This window comes from Tursiops truncatus, chromosome 11, assembly GCF_011762595.2.
Source record: "Tursiops truncatus isolate mTurTru1 chromosome 11, mTurTru1.mat.Y, whole genome shotgun sequence".
Lineage (NCBI taxonomy): Eukaryota > Metazoa > Chordata > Mammalia > Artiodactyla > Delphinidae > Tursiops > Tursiops truncatus.
The window spans coordinates 3,492,554-3,507,644 of record NC_047044.1 but is presented as its reverse complement, the minus strand read 5'-3'; the positions used below and the strand labels follow the sequence as shown (position 1 = coordinate 3,507,644).

General features: G+C 62.3%; 1 protein-coding gene and 1 long non-coding RNA gene across 7 annotated transcripts in view; one reads left to right on the top strand and one right to left on the bottom strand.

The window, feature by feature from the left end:
- Positions 1-295: 295 nt before the first annotated feature.
- The window catches only part of CELSR1 (cadherin EGF LAG seven-pass G-type receptor 1), a 150,743-nt gene continuing 135,947 nt past the window's right edge, over positions 296-15,091 (bottom strand). For 2 of the 4 annotated variants that reach the window (XM_073788044.1, XM_033865831.2), the window contains exons 25-35: positions 11,752-11,926; positions 8,382-8,494; positions 7,915-7,994; positions 6,388-6,514; positions 5,548-5,673; positions 5,087-5,181; positions 4,713-4,816; positions 4,301-4,450; positions 3,675-3,905; positions 3,167-3,428; positions 296-2,375 (exon numbers count right to left, since the gene is read on the bottom strand). In XM_073788044.1, coding sequence (XP_073644145.1) covers positions 2,351-2,375; positions 3,167-3,428; positions 3,675-3,905; positions 4,301-4,450; positions 4,713-4,816; positions 5,087-5,181; positions 5,548-5,673; positions 6,388-6,514; positions 7,915-7,994; positions 8,382-8,494; positions 11,752-11,926 — 1,488 coding nt within the window. In that variant the 3' untranslated portion in view covers positions 296-2,350. Of the gene's footprint in view, positions 2,376-3,166; positions 3,429-3,674; positions 3,906-4,300; positions 4,451-4,712; positions 4,817-5,086; positions 5,182-5,547; positions 5,674-6,387; positions 6,515-7,914; positions 7,995-8,381; positions 8,495-11,751; positions 11,927-12,026; positions 12,065-15,091 lie in introns of those variants that run through there. The other 2 variants (XM_073788045.1, XM_073788046.1) reach the window with 2 other exon arrangements.
- On the top strand, positions 5,552-10,205 carry LOC141275797 (uncharacterized). Of its 3 annotated transcripts, none has more exons than XR_012324116.1 (2): positions 5,552-5,691; positions 6,181-10,205. It is a non-coding gene; the product is annotated as an uncharacterized lncRNA (long non-coding RNA). The 3 variants fall into 3 exon arrangements; XR_012324115.1 differs by having other exon boundaries at positions 5,670-5,885; XR_012324114.1 differs by having other exon boundaries at positions 5,670-6,008.

Here is a 15,091-nt window from a genome sequence, read left to right as displayed (position 1 = left end):
AAATGATCTAACCTGAAGAACAGAGAGAAAAAAAGCGTGAAAACAGATGAACAAAGCCTCAGGAACCAGTTGTGTTCACTGGCGTCCCAGAAGGACAGGAGAGATTGGTGCAGGAAAAAATTTTGAAGTGCGAGGTACAAGGGCCTGGATGAGCAGGAAATGGATAGAAGGTTCCGGAATGGCTCCTGCTCCCCCGGGCTTGTCGGCATCCTGTACATGGTCCCTTTTCCAGGGCTGCCTTAGGAAGGGGCGGCAACAGGGATGCAGGAGTGGGGGGAAAACCAGACAGCAAAAGTACAAATTCAAAAAAATCTTAATTTATTGTAGACTCTTTCCTCATTTGTGTTGCAATTCCAGTGTTCTGAACATTAATAAATAGACATTTGTTTAAAAAAACCTCCAGTGTCTCCCTCTCTCCTAAAGTCTTAAGTCACAGAAATAGGTTTACATTTTTCCTGTCTTAATAAAACTGACAGTTGTTTTTTTGGTTAACAGTTCTGATCAAATGAAAAAACTAAATACATCTCAAGGGACAAAGTCCAGTTGCAGAAGACTATGGGACAATACGAAAGTGAAGTGTTCAGACTAAAAAATATTTCCACTTTTTTTTTTTACTTAGAAAATGTCTCCTCAATGGTAAACATTTGAAGGTACTATTCTTTTGTATCTTGAAAAGGCCACTTCCCTGCTAAGGCACATTTATAATTCATTCAAGTGTGAGGGCTTTGGGTTCTCATTTCATTTCTGTATGAAGCCTGTGGTCTTAGACCTGAGTATCAGGTACGTTTTCCTCTCAGCCACCAACAATACTCGCATTTTCATCAAAATAATACAGTATGGACATCTTTGCACTTTACTTGATTTTCATCGTATTTTATGGTTTCTCGTATTTGGAGGCAGCTGTGCTGACCGTTTATTTGGGCATCCGACTGAGGAACAAAAGAAACACTGAAATAAGACGTGTCTGTCTGAGTAATTCTGGGCCCCGTTCCACAGCCCCTCAGGCCACGCTGTGCCGACTGCCCACAGAGGGAGTCACAGCCGGTCCTTGGTGTGAGTTTCCAAAAAACAGCTTGGTAACTATTGAACAGTGTGCTGAGGCTTTGTCCCTTCTCACAATTGGCCATTTGAAGCAAAATGAAGTAATTGGTCAGACTCTGGGGGTGAGACCCCCGCCTGCCTGGAGCTCCTCGGACTCTAAAAGAGCTAGAAAATTGGCAGGAAGGAATGTGACATCCTGGAAGACCTCATACCTCCGTCTGAATCAGGAACGTGTGAACATTTTACAGTCCCGCCGAGAACAGGAGCAGAGGAACAAAGGAATTCCCCACCTGCAGTACCGCTGACCGGGAAGGGGGCCAGGGAGGCCCCGCGGGGCTCAGGGTGGGGCCCACCCCAGCGAAGGGGGCAAGGGATGACCAGTGTGTCGGTCGCGGCCGCGTGCACCTGCGTCCCACACTCACTCAGCAGAGCTCCTGGCCCAGCCCCAGACGGCCCTATCTCGGAGCCACACCCGTCCAGGCAGGTGGGAGCTGGGGGCGAGCGTCGCAGATGCGAATGCGCCGCGCACCCAGGCGGCCCCGCGTGGCGCCCGCGGACCCCCGGGCTGGGGCAGGGCCGGGACCTCCGCCCAGCAGCGCCCCCTACACACCGCCCGCCTCTGCTCTGCTGGGACACCAGTGCTGGAGGCGCGCCGGACTCCAGGCTGGCTGCGCGATCTGCCTGACGCCAGAGGAGGGAGAGCTCGCCCCACGGATCTCCCAGTGTGGACAGAGTCAGTACGGATGCGAAATATACAGAGGTGTTGCCCTTTAAAGTTCCATACGAATATACCGCAGTATCTGCACCTCTGCAACGAAGGAAAGCGAGCTGCTTCAAGACAAGGGCTGCCTTTGCAGAGGGCTGTGGAGCCGCTGGCCCCGGGCCTGCACTGCAGGGAGCTGCCTGCGGCCCTGAGTCCTGGCCAGCCGGCCCGGCGGCTCCTCTCAAGGCCAGCTCTCCTGCTGGGCCCTGTCCCGGCCAGGCCAGCGCACGGTTTTGGCTCTGTCCGCAGTCCGAGGGTTGAGCTGTGCCGGCCCGGGAGTCCACGCCTCCCGTGCCTGTGGCCTTTGGCACTTGTCACGGGTCTAAGGGGCCCTGAGCCTCCGGGGCAGCTCAGCACTTTGTGTCTGGACCTTCAGTCATGCCAGTCACGGGGCTACCACTGCAGCCCCATGGGGCCCCCGCCACCAGGGCCTGCTTCACTGACAGGGCAGGGAACCCCCCAGGGCTCCAAGGTCCAGGAGCACAACGACACAGCACAGAGGCCTGGGCGGAGGTGATGGGCTCGTCTTCACGGTTTCCTGATGGTTCAAAGTGAAGTTTCGTTACTGCCTCTGCGCGTGGGAAGAAGCCGTCAGGCAGGCGGAGGGTCAGCGAGGACGGCCCCTGCCCCCCGTGAAGCCAGCAGCTGGGCTGGGTCCGAGGTTGTGCAGGGGCAGACCCCCACTCGGGGGGCATGGGGCAGAACCCCCCACTCAGGGGACCGGGTGCCCGGAGGCTCCACGGAGGGCAAGCTCATGCGTGGACACAGCGACACTGGCAGGCAGGGGACGGGACAATCAACCTGCACCCCCGACGGCCAGGGCCACCCGGAGACCCAGGCCCATCTGAGCGTCCTCCCCAGGGCTGGCCTCGGACGGCACCCAGAGCACCAAGGCTAGCAAGCCGAGTCAGTCTCTTAAGTTCTAGGAAGGTCGTTCTGGAAGACCCGGCTCCCATTCTCCCCACCTCCCTGGGACGTCTGGAGTGGGATCCCAGCTCCGCGACTCTGCGGCCAGGCGCCCCCACCCCTACCCCGCCCCAGCCTCAGTCTCCTTAACCACAAAATGGGGCAGTAATGACCCTGGGCCAAGGAAACTGCTCATAAAACATTTGGTCCCACATGGTCTCAAGTCCTAGAGCTTCAGGGCTGGACGGGACACAGGGCCTTGACAGCCGTCTGCTGCACCTCCGGCCTCCTGATCCCAAGCAGGGGCCCTCTCCCAGGTGGAAGCCCACCGCAGCCCCCGGGCCTCTGCCTGGGCACGCCTCTGTGCTCGGGGCCTGTCCTCCAGACGGGGGACCACGGGGAGGTTGGCTGGGGGCCACCCCCGCCGTCCCTCCCGCCACGGCCCAGGCTACTCACTCGGAGCCGGAGCCGTGGGCCTGGGCGCTCCCGGCCCGCACATTCATGGCCACCCCGTTGAGGTGCTCGCGCCCTGGCTCCCGGTGCAGCGTCTTGGCGGGGATGGCGCCGTCGGGGGCGCGGACGCCGTCGCTGGAGGCCAGGGAGGACGGCCGCGAGGACGCGGGGCTCTGCTCACGCTCGGCCAACTTCTCTCGCAGCCGCGACTTCAGCATCTTCTCCGTCAGTGGCGGCGGGTAGGTGACTTTGTTTTTCAAGATGCCTGGGCGGGGGGGTCGGGGGGGTCGGGGGGATCGAGAAGGTCACGATCAGGCTGCCTCTGCTGGATGCAGTGGGCTCGGGGAGGGACTGTCATGCAGAGCTGAGCTCTCGGCCACTCCTCTCCCCCTCGGGTCTCACCCCTGCCCCGCCGGGCACCACCCCCGTGCCCCACGGACCCCACCCCCGAACCCCGTGCCTGGGCCTGCCTCCCCCAGGACCAGCTCCAGGGACAGTGGGCCCTCGGCACCTTTTCTCTGCTCGGGGAGCTGGCTGGGCGGTGCGGCCGCGGGCCTGGGGCCCCCACTCTCCCGGGCCGGGATGCGCTCGCTGCAGTGGTTGCCCTGCTCGTCCAGGTGCAGCTCCACGCTGACCTTGGTCTCCACCTTCAGGCGGGGCTGCTCGCCCGGCCCCTCACTGTCGCTCCCGGCCAGGCTCTCATCAGGCCAGCCGGCTGGGACGTGGTTGGCCACAGAGTCCACTGAGGCACAAGACGGACCCTCAACATGCAGGGCGGCTGCCTGCTCGGCTCGGCGGGAGCGTGTCCCGAGCGGCGCTGACCCACGGTCCCCGACCCGCAGGCCTGGCAGGGCCGCGCCATCCAGGGGGGGACACCGAGGCTGAGAGGGAAGGTCCTGGGGTGGGATCCCAGCCTCAAGCGCCCCCACATCCCCACACCCGGGAGCGTTGTGCTCCCTGCAGTAGTGGGGTTAGCTTCGCGGAGTCCTGGCCGTGAGGGTCCCACAGAGACCCCCGAGACGTCACCCGTGCTCTGCGGACGGTGAGCTGGGGGCTGTCCTTCCTGCCGCCGCAGCCCCGTCCCAGGGGCAGGCGGCCACGGCTGAGGGCCGCTCTGCAGCCAGCGGGCTCACTCACCTTTGGGGGTGCTGTGCACGGGGCCCTGGGCCGGGTCCCATCTGTCCTCAGCCGCGACCCCGTCGTCCTCGCTGTCGGAGGAGCGTGAGGAAGCGTAAGAGCTGCTCTGCTCATCCAGGGACAGCTCGCTGTCCGAGTCCGAGTCGTGGCCTGCGGGGCAGGCGGGAGGGACAGGGCTCAGGCGGGGGGCGGGGTGCTTCCTGCAGACTGGAGCCACCTGGGCCCGGGCACGGGAGGGCACTGGGTGCCCGCTGACCCTCCCAGTGTGCGGTGGCCACCTCTTCAAGGCTGTACGTTCTCCGGTGACCGAGGGGCCCACGGGGCAGCCGAGAGCCAGCCGGAAGCTCTCGCCATGACCCCCGGGAGGGAGACGCGCAGGCTGACGGGAGACCGCGCCCCAGGGGACACGTACCATGGGGCTTCTTGGTGCTCCTGGGTACAAAGGACGCGTCTGGCTCCCCGTGGCCGCCCCGCGCCGGCCCAGAGGACACGCTGAGCTTCTGGCCCCCTTTGTCCCTGGAGAGAGTAGAGGTGGGTGGGCTCAGCATTGTTGCTCTGGGGGATGCATGACCGGCCCCCCGCCATCACCCAGCGCCTTCTGCGTGTGCCAGGGCAGCCAGACTGGGCTCTGGAAGGTTCTCTGCCACGAGACTGCCGGAGCACACGGATAAACACACGTGGGCTCAAACAGCAGGGCACATAGCTCGGGGCGGAGGCGGCAAAGCCCACGTTTGCTCGGAGAGCTTCCCCCCCACGGCCACAGCAGGGGCGCCGGCCCGGCCTGACCTGATGGTGCTGTCCAGCGAGGCGGTGGACTCGCCCAGGGCCGTGCGGAACACGTCGGGCTCCTCGCCGTACGTGTTGTTGCAGTTGAGGGAGCGCTGGGGGGAGGGGGCTGGTTACCGGCTGAGCAGAGGCCACCAGGGCGCAGAGGGTGGCTCGGTCCCCACCACAAGCCCCCGTGCAGCACCCTGACCGTGCCCCTGCCGGGAACAGGGCACAGCGGCCCGGTGGCAGCTCCCACCGGCCCTGCTTCTAGACAGGATCCCTGCCGGCCATGGCGGGGGAAGAGGCTGTGAGCTGGACAGACCCCACCCCGTCGACTCGGCTCGCTCCCGGGGCTGCAGGGAAGGCTGGATGCCACACTCCGGGGACAGATCTGTGATGCCCCCTTTTGTGGGGGACGCGAGACCAAGGGGCTGTGTCTGATGCTGGTCCAGGCCCTGGCGTCCCCGGGAGCCTCCTACCGTCAGCAGGGTGGCCCTCGTGGTGGCTGAGTCGTCGGGGTACGGCTTCTTCCCGGCGAGCACACCCTTCAGGTGTTTCCGGACCTCTCTGTTGAACACGCAGTGGAGCAAGAGGACGGCGAGGCCCTGCAGAGGAGGGGGCAGGTCAGCGCCGGGCTTGGCCCCTGTAGAGAAGCCAGGGCCCTCCCGCTGCCTCACCGCCCACCTGCCTGCCCGGAGGATGCACGGAGCATAGCTCAGCCACGTGGAGCTGATGGTGCCCAGGGCCGCCGCGGCCGCAGACGCCCACCATGGCCCACGCCCGGCCTCCCTGCCCCGGGGGCTTCCAATTTCTCCAGGTCGGGGGCCTGGTCAGGGCAGCCCGCACGCCCGGTGCCTGGAGGACCCCTTCCCAGGCCCCAGCCCCCGGGCCATCTGGGTCCCCAATGTTGCATCATTAATCAGGGTCCACGGTGTGGACAGTAAGTGGCCAGCATCCTCCTGGGGACACAGTGGGATTTATGCTGGCCGGGGAGGGGGTGAGCAGAGGACTGCGTCCTGACAGACGCACAGGAGGCCATGGAATGGGGGTCCCTGGGAGGGCTCGGGGCAGAGCTGCCTTTGGAGCAACAGGCGCCTTTTTTTCGGTGGCAGGACCACGAGGCTTCACCATACCCCTAACAAACTGCGCCGACACCGGAAGGACAGCCACGGTGCAGCCCCGTGTGTCCAGAGAGCGAGAACACAGCCCGGACGCCAGGTCAAGGATCTCCCCGGGGACCCTCACGGGGCCACTCGGGGTTGGGGCATTTCAGACAGGTGACCCCTGGGCCCCGCCAGATCGTTCTGACAGCCACCCACCTGTAAGCAGCTGAAGACGGCAAAGAGGTAGCGGAAGGTGAGCGCGTCGCTGTTCACGGCCAGCAGCCCCAGAAGCCAGGTGGCGCTGATGAGCAGCAGCAGGAAGAAGGCCGTCCTCACCAGGGAACTGCGGGGGCGGGACAGGGGCGCGGCTGCAGCGTCCATCCCCCACCCTCTTTCCTTCCCACACCCTTTCGAAGCATCTACCATGAGGCAGCCCCTGGCTCACACAGGGGAAAAGACAGCTTAGTGGTGAGCAGTTAAAAAGCAAACAGGTAAATAGGAAACTAGGAGCCAAGGCTGGTACACGGGCTGCACCCACAGCGACTCCGGGAAGCCTGGTGCACGGCCCGGAAGGTACGTGGACCTGGAGGAGGTGCGTGGCGAGAAGGTGTCAGGCCCGCCGTGCAGGCTCCTAGCAAGGGCTTCCTGCTCTCTGCCTCGGTCTCCCCAGCCGAAGGGGAACGGACGGTGACATGCATCCCTGGTGGGGTCGTGGGGTGCTGGAGGGAACTGCGTGTGCTAACGTGAGGCAAGGGCTGGGAAAGGTAGGTCTGGGGCGGGGAGGAAGCAGACGACGGTGGAGCAGGCTGGACCCCGACTCCGCATCCCCTGCCCGCGGTCTCTGCTCCTCCGTGGCCCTTTCAGACTCTGCTCTCCCGTGGGCCGGGTGGACCGGCACCTTCTGCGGCCCCTCAGCCTCTCCTCACACATCCTCCCTTCCCTGGCCCCCCAGCTCGGGCCACCCGGCCCGGTGGACACCCTTGTCCTCCCCTCCCCTGACCCTCTCGTGGCTCTTGGACTCATGCTGAGCTCTCCCGAACCTGCCCTGCCTGCCTCCCGCAAGGCTTTTCTGTGGGTCCCCTGCTCTCTCCCAACCTGAAAACATGGGAGGCCCCCTCTCTGCTGGGCCCCATCCTCCTGTGCTGCACCCTCTCCCTGGGCGAGCTCCTCCACTCCTGTGGTGTCGGCATTACTGTCACCACCAACCCAGAAAGTTCCATCCCCCCACCCCCACCCTGTCTGACTCCAGGGAGTGTCCAGACGCCCTGGCACCTCCCCCCACCCGGCTGTCACCATCCCCCTCCTCCTGCCGGTCCAGGCGAGGACACCCAGGCGTCAGTCACTGCTACCCCCTCTCCCCTCAGTGACTCCACCACAAACCCCGTGGGTCCTACATCCTAAACATCTCTCCCTCCCTGGTCCAGGCTGCCACCCCGGCCGGCCACCTGCCCCAGTCCCCCTGTGGTCAGCTTCTCTCGCTTTTCTCCACGATGTCCAGCTCTCCCCCGAGAGATCCAGACTCCGCTTGGCACAGCCCAGACACGTCCAGACACGGCTGGCCTCTCCCCACTGCGGCCTGTTGATTCCCCACTGACGTGGCTGCCATGACGCCCTGGACCGGCCCGGAAAACCAGCAGCTGACCGGCCCGGTGACGGGCACTTTCATGGGGACAGGCAGGGGTGTTGGGTGGGGCTGGCCCCACGTCAGGTCCCACCCACTGGCCGGGTTAGGCAACAACTTACACGACCCGTTTTCTCTCATAATAATGGCGCTTCCTTTGGCAGGAGACCTTTGCAGACAGGACAAAAATGACTGTGTTGACCTGAAAACAAACCAAACAGAGAAACCCGAAGTCCAGTGGCCGCTCCATTGTACTGTCACTAGAGACCTTCAAAAGCCAAAGGCTTCTGAGGGTCTTCAGCCCACATCTCGGGAGGTGCCTCTGGGACGAGGCCTCAGAGCCCAGGAGCCCGCGGGAGCTGGATGCTGACCAGCGTCACAGTGGACGCGGACCTGGACCAGATCCCAGCACCCACGGGTCTGAGGACAAGGCTTTATCACCGTGATAAAGCCCTTCCCGTCCGCCCAGATGCTCAGCGGAGCTGGTAACCCATCGGCCCCAAACACCCTTCAAGCCAGCGTACCCAAGGGGCACCCGGCCTCCCACGACCCTGATAATCAGGGGTTCTGAGAAGCCCCCGGCACTCACGACTATCACGGTTCCGATGGGCCCCGCAAAGCTCCAGATCAGGGTGTCACGAAGGGACAGCCAGCAGAAGTCCGGGTTTCCGTAGCCCTGGGGGTCCAGGCCCACCGCAAGTCCTGGACAACAGGGAGGAGAAGAGTGAGGGCCACCCCGATGGGGGGGTGGCCACAACAGGGTGTTCCCAGACCCCAGGCAGGACCCGGGGCCCCCGGCATGGCGCTCAGAGGGAAGGGCGGGGAACCCGAGATAAACAGCCGGGAAATGACAAAGGCCCAGGTCCCCTCCCAGCAAAGGCCCTCAGTGCCGGTCACAGGCCCACCATGGCCAGACCTGCTCGCGGATTCACCCCAGAGGTGGGGAGCCCACCTGGGCCAGGGCTGCTGACGGAGGTGGGAGAGAGACATAAGACGGAGGTGATGGGACCTGCCAGGACCAGCCACGAAGCACGATGGGGATGCCCTGATTGCTGGGCCACATGGAAGCCAGGACGTGGCCATGGACCACAGGTGCAAGGACCTGAGGGCAGGCACATGCCACACATGCCACGCTCATGTGCGTGCACAGAGCACACACGCCACACACACACATACGCACATGCACACACCCCAGGAAGGGCTCACCACTCCAAGGTGCTAGGCAAATGAGGAGTTTCCTATGTTATCTAAGCCACAGCCATGGTTTCTAACCATGTCACAAGCTAGAGCAGGACTTGCCCTTACAGAACCGTCAAGGTGAAGCCTGGAGTGGCTTCTCCAACGCAGACCTTGCTTAGGACAAAGAAGCAGCCCACTCCGCGCCGTGGCCTCCCCGGACCTGGCCTGGACTGTTCCACAGGCCACACTCCCTTGCTTAAGCCCTAAAGGGTCAAGTCTCCCCACCGACTGCTCAAAACCCTGCAATGGCTTCCCACTGCCCTCAGGAGACGGACACGGGTATTTCCGCAGCCTTCTAGGCCCTTTGTGGCGTGGCCACGGCCACACTCCAGACCACGTGGCACCCCCCACTCCGCCCCAGCCCAGCCTCAGGTCAGTCCCCAACCAGCCTTCCTCCACTCAGGTCTTGCACATGCGGAGCCCTGAAGGCACACCCCCCAGCACAGCAGCCTGGTTCCTGCGAGCCCTCCAGTGTAAAGAGTGCTTCCTCCAGGAAGCCTTCCTGGCCTGCCCCCCACCCCACCCCCAGATGAGAGCAGGTCTCATCCTCCCCCGTCCCCTGGCTCTGAGCCCACCCCTCAGTGCAGGGTCTGTGGATGAGCCTAGAGTCACATTCACCATCACTTAATGCCCGTCTTCCCTGGACGGACGACTCCCGGAAGACACAGGCTTTGCCGTTCTCACTCACTGCTCTGATCCCGGGCCTAGAACGGAGCCCCGCACAGAAGAGGCTGGCCCTGAATGAACGAATGAAGGAGTGTGCGAATGCTCCCACGTTCTTGGGCAACTGAGACTTGGTGGAGGTTAAGGAAAGCACATGGGGAGGTGGCCTCAGGCCCCCATCCCCCACGCCCCCCGGATCCCAAAGGCCCGGCTGGGTCAGGCCCCACATCTGAGACAAGGGCTGTCCCCATGCAGGGTCCCATGCAGATGCTCTGCTCCATCCAGCCGCGTCGGGAGGGGCTGCCTGAGGTGACCACACAGGTGGAGATGGAACAGGGTACAGTACAGACCAGGAACCACACTCTGAGTTTACTGGGGCACAGACAAGCACACAGCAAACTTTAACTTTTCCTTTTGTAAAATAAGCAAATTGGCAAATGATCCTGACCTGACTTCCTCGTTTCTCTTCATAGAATTTGATGTAAATAAAATCCGATGTTCTGGTTTCTGAGATTAACTTGCTAATTTAAAAAAAACCCCAAATAACAATAGAGGCTCTGGGCAGACTGAAGATGAAATTAAAGATGAGTGCCCTGAGTGTCCAAGCACGACCAGGTCCTTGCTTCAGGGGGTTAGTAGATGGGCACTGGGGGGACCCCCGAAACCAGCTGCTCCCAGCCCTCATTCTTCCTGGTCTTTGGGGCTCAGGAACCACCTGAATAAGCACCTTTCTCACAAGCTGACCAGAAACAGCATGGAAACACGCGACGTAGTGTGTCTGCTGTGTTCAGTCTTTGGGTCAAGAGGAGGTGGCTGCCGGTGAGAGAGGCTCCCACTGCCCCCCCTCAGCAGCCCTGGATGGAGGTGACAACGGTCATTCAGGGTCCCTTGGAGCCCAGAGAGAGAAGTCACAACGGGACAGCCCGGTGCGCAGACTGTCTGGGTGGGAGCAAAGTGGCCTCAGGATACCAGTTGGTGATGCTACCATGGAAACCAGGGTGGCTGCTGGGCAGAGCCCTGGGGCGGCATCTGCCCCTTCTCCCACTGCCTCTGGCCTCGGACTTCGTGTCTGGATCCCTGGAACCCAGGGACTGCTGAGGAGAGAAGGTGCTGCTCTCCCTTTGTGAACGCAAGAGGGGATCTTTCCCCATAGGAAGCAAATCTGACCACCTCATATTTAGTGAAGTGTGCTGAGAAGTGCTGCTGTCTGTTCGTTCATGAACTCATTCTTTCATCCATCGATCCATCCACCCACCCAGCTACCCGCCCATCCACCATCCGTCCGTTCGTCCATCTACCATCCATCCATCTATCCCTCCATCCAACCAGCTACCTACCCACCCACCCAGCTACCCGCCCATCCACCATCCGTCCGTTCGTCCATCTACCATCCATCCATCGATCCATCCACCCACCCAGCTACCCGCCCATCCACCATCCGTCCGTTCGTCCATCTACCATCCATCCATCGATCCCTCCACCCACCCAGCTACCCGCCCATCCACCATCCGTCCGTTCGTCCATCTACCATCCATCCATCGATCCCTCCACCCACCCAGCTACCCGCCCATCCACCATCCGTCCGTTCGTCCATCTACCATCCATCCATCTATCCCTCCATCCAACCAGCTACCTACCTACCCACCTGTCCACCCACCCATCCACCCATCTCTCCATCCATCCATCCACCACCTATCCATCCACCCATCCATCTACCCATCATTCACCCATCTATCCACAAAGCGGGCAGACAAGGGAGCGTTTGTCTGTTAGATGCCACAGGCGAACCCTGAACAGGCCTGGGCCCAGGTCTCAAGGAGCTCACACCTGACGGGAGACGCATCCCTCACTGATGATGACACTCGTGTGAGCAGATGTGGGTGCAGGTGCCCCTCCTCTGCTGAGTGCCCAGGAGGCCAGAGAGCTCCGCCACCTGCACCCAGGGGCGCTGGTTTATCTGACGTGGCTTCCTGCATCAGCAGTGCCACGCGGGTCCCCCGAGTGGTGATCGGTCCCCAGCCCGGGCCCCCTGGCGGGGCTGCTCTGCGCATCCTCACCTGTGACGATGGCTGGGATGCCCCAGCCCACGACGTAGTAGAACCTCATGGGCCCGGCGTCGATGTTGCGCACCTCGGTCAGCATGCGGTGGATGTGCAGGCTCTCCACGAAGGTCCAGGCGAAGGTGCTCATGTACACGTAGTGCAGGAGAATGGCGATCACCGTGCACAGGAACTGCGGGGAGAGGCAGCCGCTCAGCGAAGCCCGCCGGCCCGCGGGCCCTGCACCACGGACCGAGGGCCGGATGGCACGGAGACAGGGGCGGGGGACGCACCCAGTTGGGCCACTTTGCAAACGTGAGGGCACGCAGGTCTGAAAAAGGAAATCGAGTCAGTTGTTTTTCCCTATTTGATTCACCCAGGAGCGGCTGAGTGTCAACAGTCCCAAGCGTCTCAGGCTCCTGATGCGGAACGCAGGACACGGAGTGAGGCACCTGGGGGCCCTGGGGACCCCCCAACCTGGATCGGCGCCAGGCGTGAGCATAACCCAGGGCCGACAGGTTGGCTGAGCCTCTACTGTTTCCATTAGAAACTAGAAATTTGTATTTTCAGGTCATGGCTCCAAATTTTTAAATGTTGGCATTTCATTTAAAGTTAGAAAAAGAATATCATGGAGGCAGGCTGCTCAGGCTGTGGCCCCAGACCGTGACCGTGGCCTTCACCCACCACCCCAGCCCTCGTGCGGGTCTCCTAGGTCCAGCGGATGCGGCCAGTGGGAGGGAGGAGCCTCGGGCCTCGTGACCTCGCCCTCATGAAAACAAGGTCATCGCACCTGCGCTGATTTAACGGAGCCTCTACCTTCCGCGGAAGAAAACAGGGATGAGAGCGTTTGTTCTGTTTCTGTCCCCGTGGGTCTGTGTCTGGCCAGTGGCTGAGTGCCAGGGAGTGAAAGTCAACCTCCACAGGGCAGTTGAGGGTCAGCTTCCCGGCCTCTGGGGGCCTTGGTGACCCAGCCCTGAGTCCCTGGACACCGAAGGTGGTGCGAGAACATGAGGAAGGCGGTGGTGGAGGGCTGGGGACACTGTGGGACCCTGGGCTTCCAGCCTGAGGCTGTCAGTGCAAATCCAGTCCCAAGTGCTCCGGGATGGAATTTCAAGACCTCCACCTTGGCCCAGAGCAGCCTCGCCGGGTCCTCCTGAGAGGGGCTGGCTGCCCGTCCAGGATTCCCAAGGTCCACCTGCTGGGAGATGCGGACAGGCTCCCCTCCAGGTCCCAGGAAGCTGGACTGGCAGGGGAGGAGAGAGAGGACATGGGGAGGGGGAGGAGAAAGCCCCTGGCCACGCCCACGGCGGGGCCACACCCTGAAACATCCTGTCCAATCCTGGCTGCTATCGTGGCAGCCCGACCTCCCGGGCTCTCAGTGCCTGAGCCGACACCCACACCCCAACAGACAGGAGCGTAGGAGACAGAGGGCCACCGCCTGACTCGTGCAGAGGCCTCCGCTCAGTCCCAGGGCAGCGCACCCGCGGGAGCGCCCCAGAGCCCAGGCTTGCTGGGAACACAAGTGCCACCTGCGGCTAAGACCACCTTGACGGGCCGAGTTCTCTCCAGAAATAAAGCCCCGGAGATGCGGGAGGGAACCATGTTAGCATTAATATTTGCCCAATACAGCACAAAACAGGAACTCAAGCAGACATGCCCTCTGCCTCAGATGCTGGACAGGAAACGGGGGTCCGCACTTAGCAACGGGCAAAGCGGTCAGCCTGGCCGCGGAGGGGGAGCCTGGGGCTGGGGTACCCCACGCCAAGCCCCAGCCGCCCCTGTGCAAAGCACCGTTGGCTCAGCAGAAGGAAGAAGGGTGAGGAGGCTGGCGTGTTGCCTTAAATAATGTGAAAAGTAAACCCACAAAACCACCTTTGGAAAAAAAAAAACAGTGTCAGAAATTGACATTCTAAAATGTAATGTACATGCAGGGACTTCGGCACCAAAGGTACCACCTTTTCCAGAAACAGAACAAACACTAAGGCACAATAAATCATTTCAACCTGCCAGTGATCTGGGAGATGAAAAACCTCACCCAGAGATGGGACTGTGAGTTTACAGAACACCCATCAAACCCAGGCGCAGTGCCAAAGCCCCAGAATTATGTGCACGGCATTCCTCCTCCCTCTCTTCCTGCTCACCAGCGCATGGAGGCTGCAAAGCTCTCCTTGCAGGCGGCCGATGAGTCAGTGCTTGAAACCAGTGAGGGACTGCCTCTGCGATTTGTCACGCGGCGTTTAGTTGCAAGGAGTGGCCTGTCACCGGCTCTCCGTCCCTCTGTTCAGACCACTCAGAGGCACCTTGAAGGGTTCTGCACTGAGTCACACAGCCCCTACCCCCCAGGACATGCAGGCAGGGGAGGGGCGCTGAGCCCGGCGGGTGCAGAGGGGCGGCCCAGCCTCTCCAGCGCCCCGCCTGCCCTGGGAGCCCGACACTCGCTCACGGTCCGTCCCCCTGGCCAGGCCCGGGGCTCCCCGTGTCCACGCTGCTGAGCCGCCAAGGTCATCACGCAAACCTCTCAAGGTTGTCTGCCTGGATGCCCCGCCTCTCTCCCCAGCGCCAGCCTCCGGAGGGGCCCCCTGCCTGCACTAACCGAGGAAGGAGAGCTCCAGGCTGCAAGGGGCCCTGGCCGGCGAGCCAGAAATGGCATCCGGGTCTCTACTCCACGTGTCCCTCTCCGGCTGTCCATTCCCACAGACACGCGTCCTCTTCACGTGCGGGCGGCCTCCCCAGCTCAGCTCTGCACTCGCCTCAGCCCGCAGGGGATGGGTGTGTCCAGCCTCACCCAGACCTGCCACTCTTGTCTGCTTCCACCTCTCCTGGCGGCCCCCCTCCTGGAGACTCGTGGCTTCACGCCCCTCTCCTTCCCCTCCCTCTGCGCCCACCTGGTCCCGACTCCTGTCCTTCTCCTCCTGCCGCTGTCCTGGCCTCGCTCCACCCACCAGACCTAGGAAGACGCCATCCTGGCTGCCTCTCTGACCTCCGATCTCTGCCCTTCCGACACATCTTCCCTGTCACCAGGGTCCTCTTCCTAAAACGCAGACCCGGTCACGGCTCCCCATGGAACAACGCTGCCTGCAAAACACAGATGGCGCTGCTCGGCCAGCCCGTCAAGCTCTGGATGACCAGACCCCCGACCTGTCCCCTTCCGATCCTGGCCCCTCCCACTGGACGGTGAATGGACGGTCCTGCTCAGCCCTCCTCTGGCCAGGCACAGCTCCCCCACCAGCCACCAGGGGGCCATTCTGGCACCTGACACCCCTGTGCCACCATCCGAGTCTGTGTCTGGAGTATCTCCGCGGGCAGAGATGAGAGCGCTTCTAGGGTCTGGGTCTTTGGTAGATCTAATACAGTGACG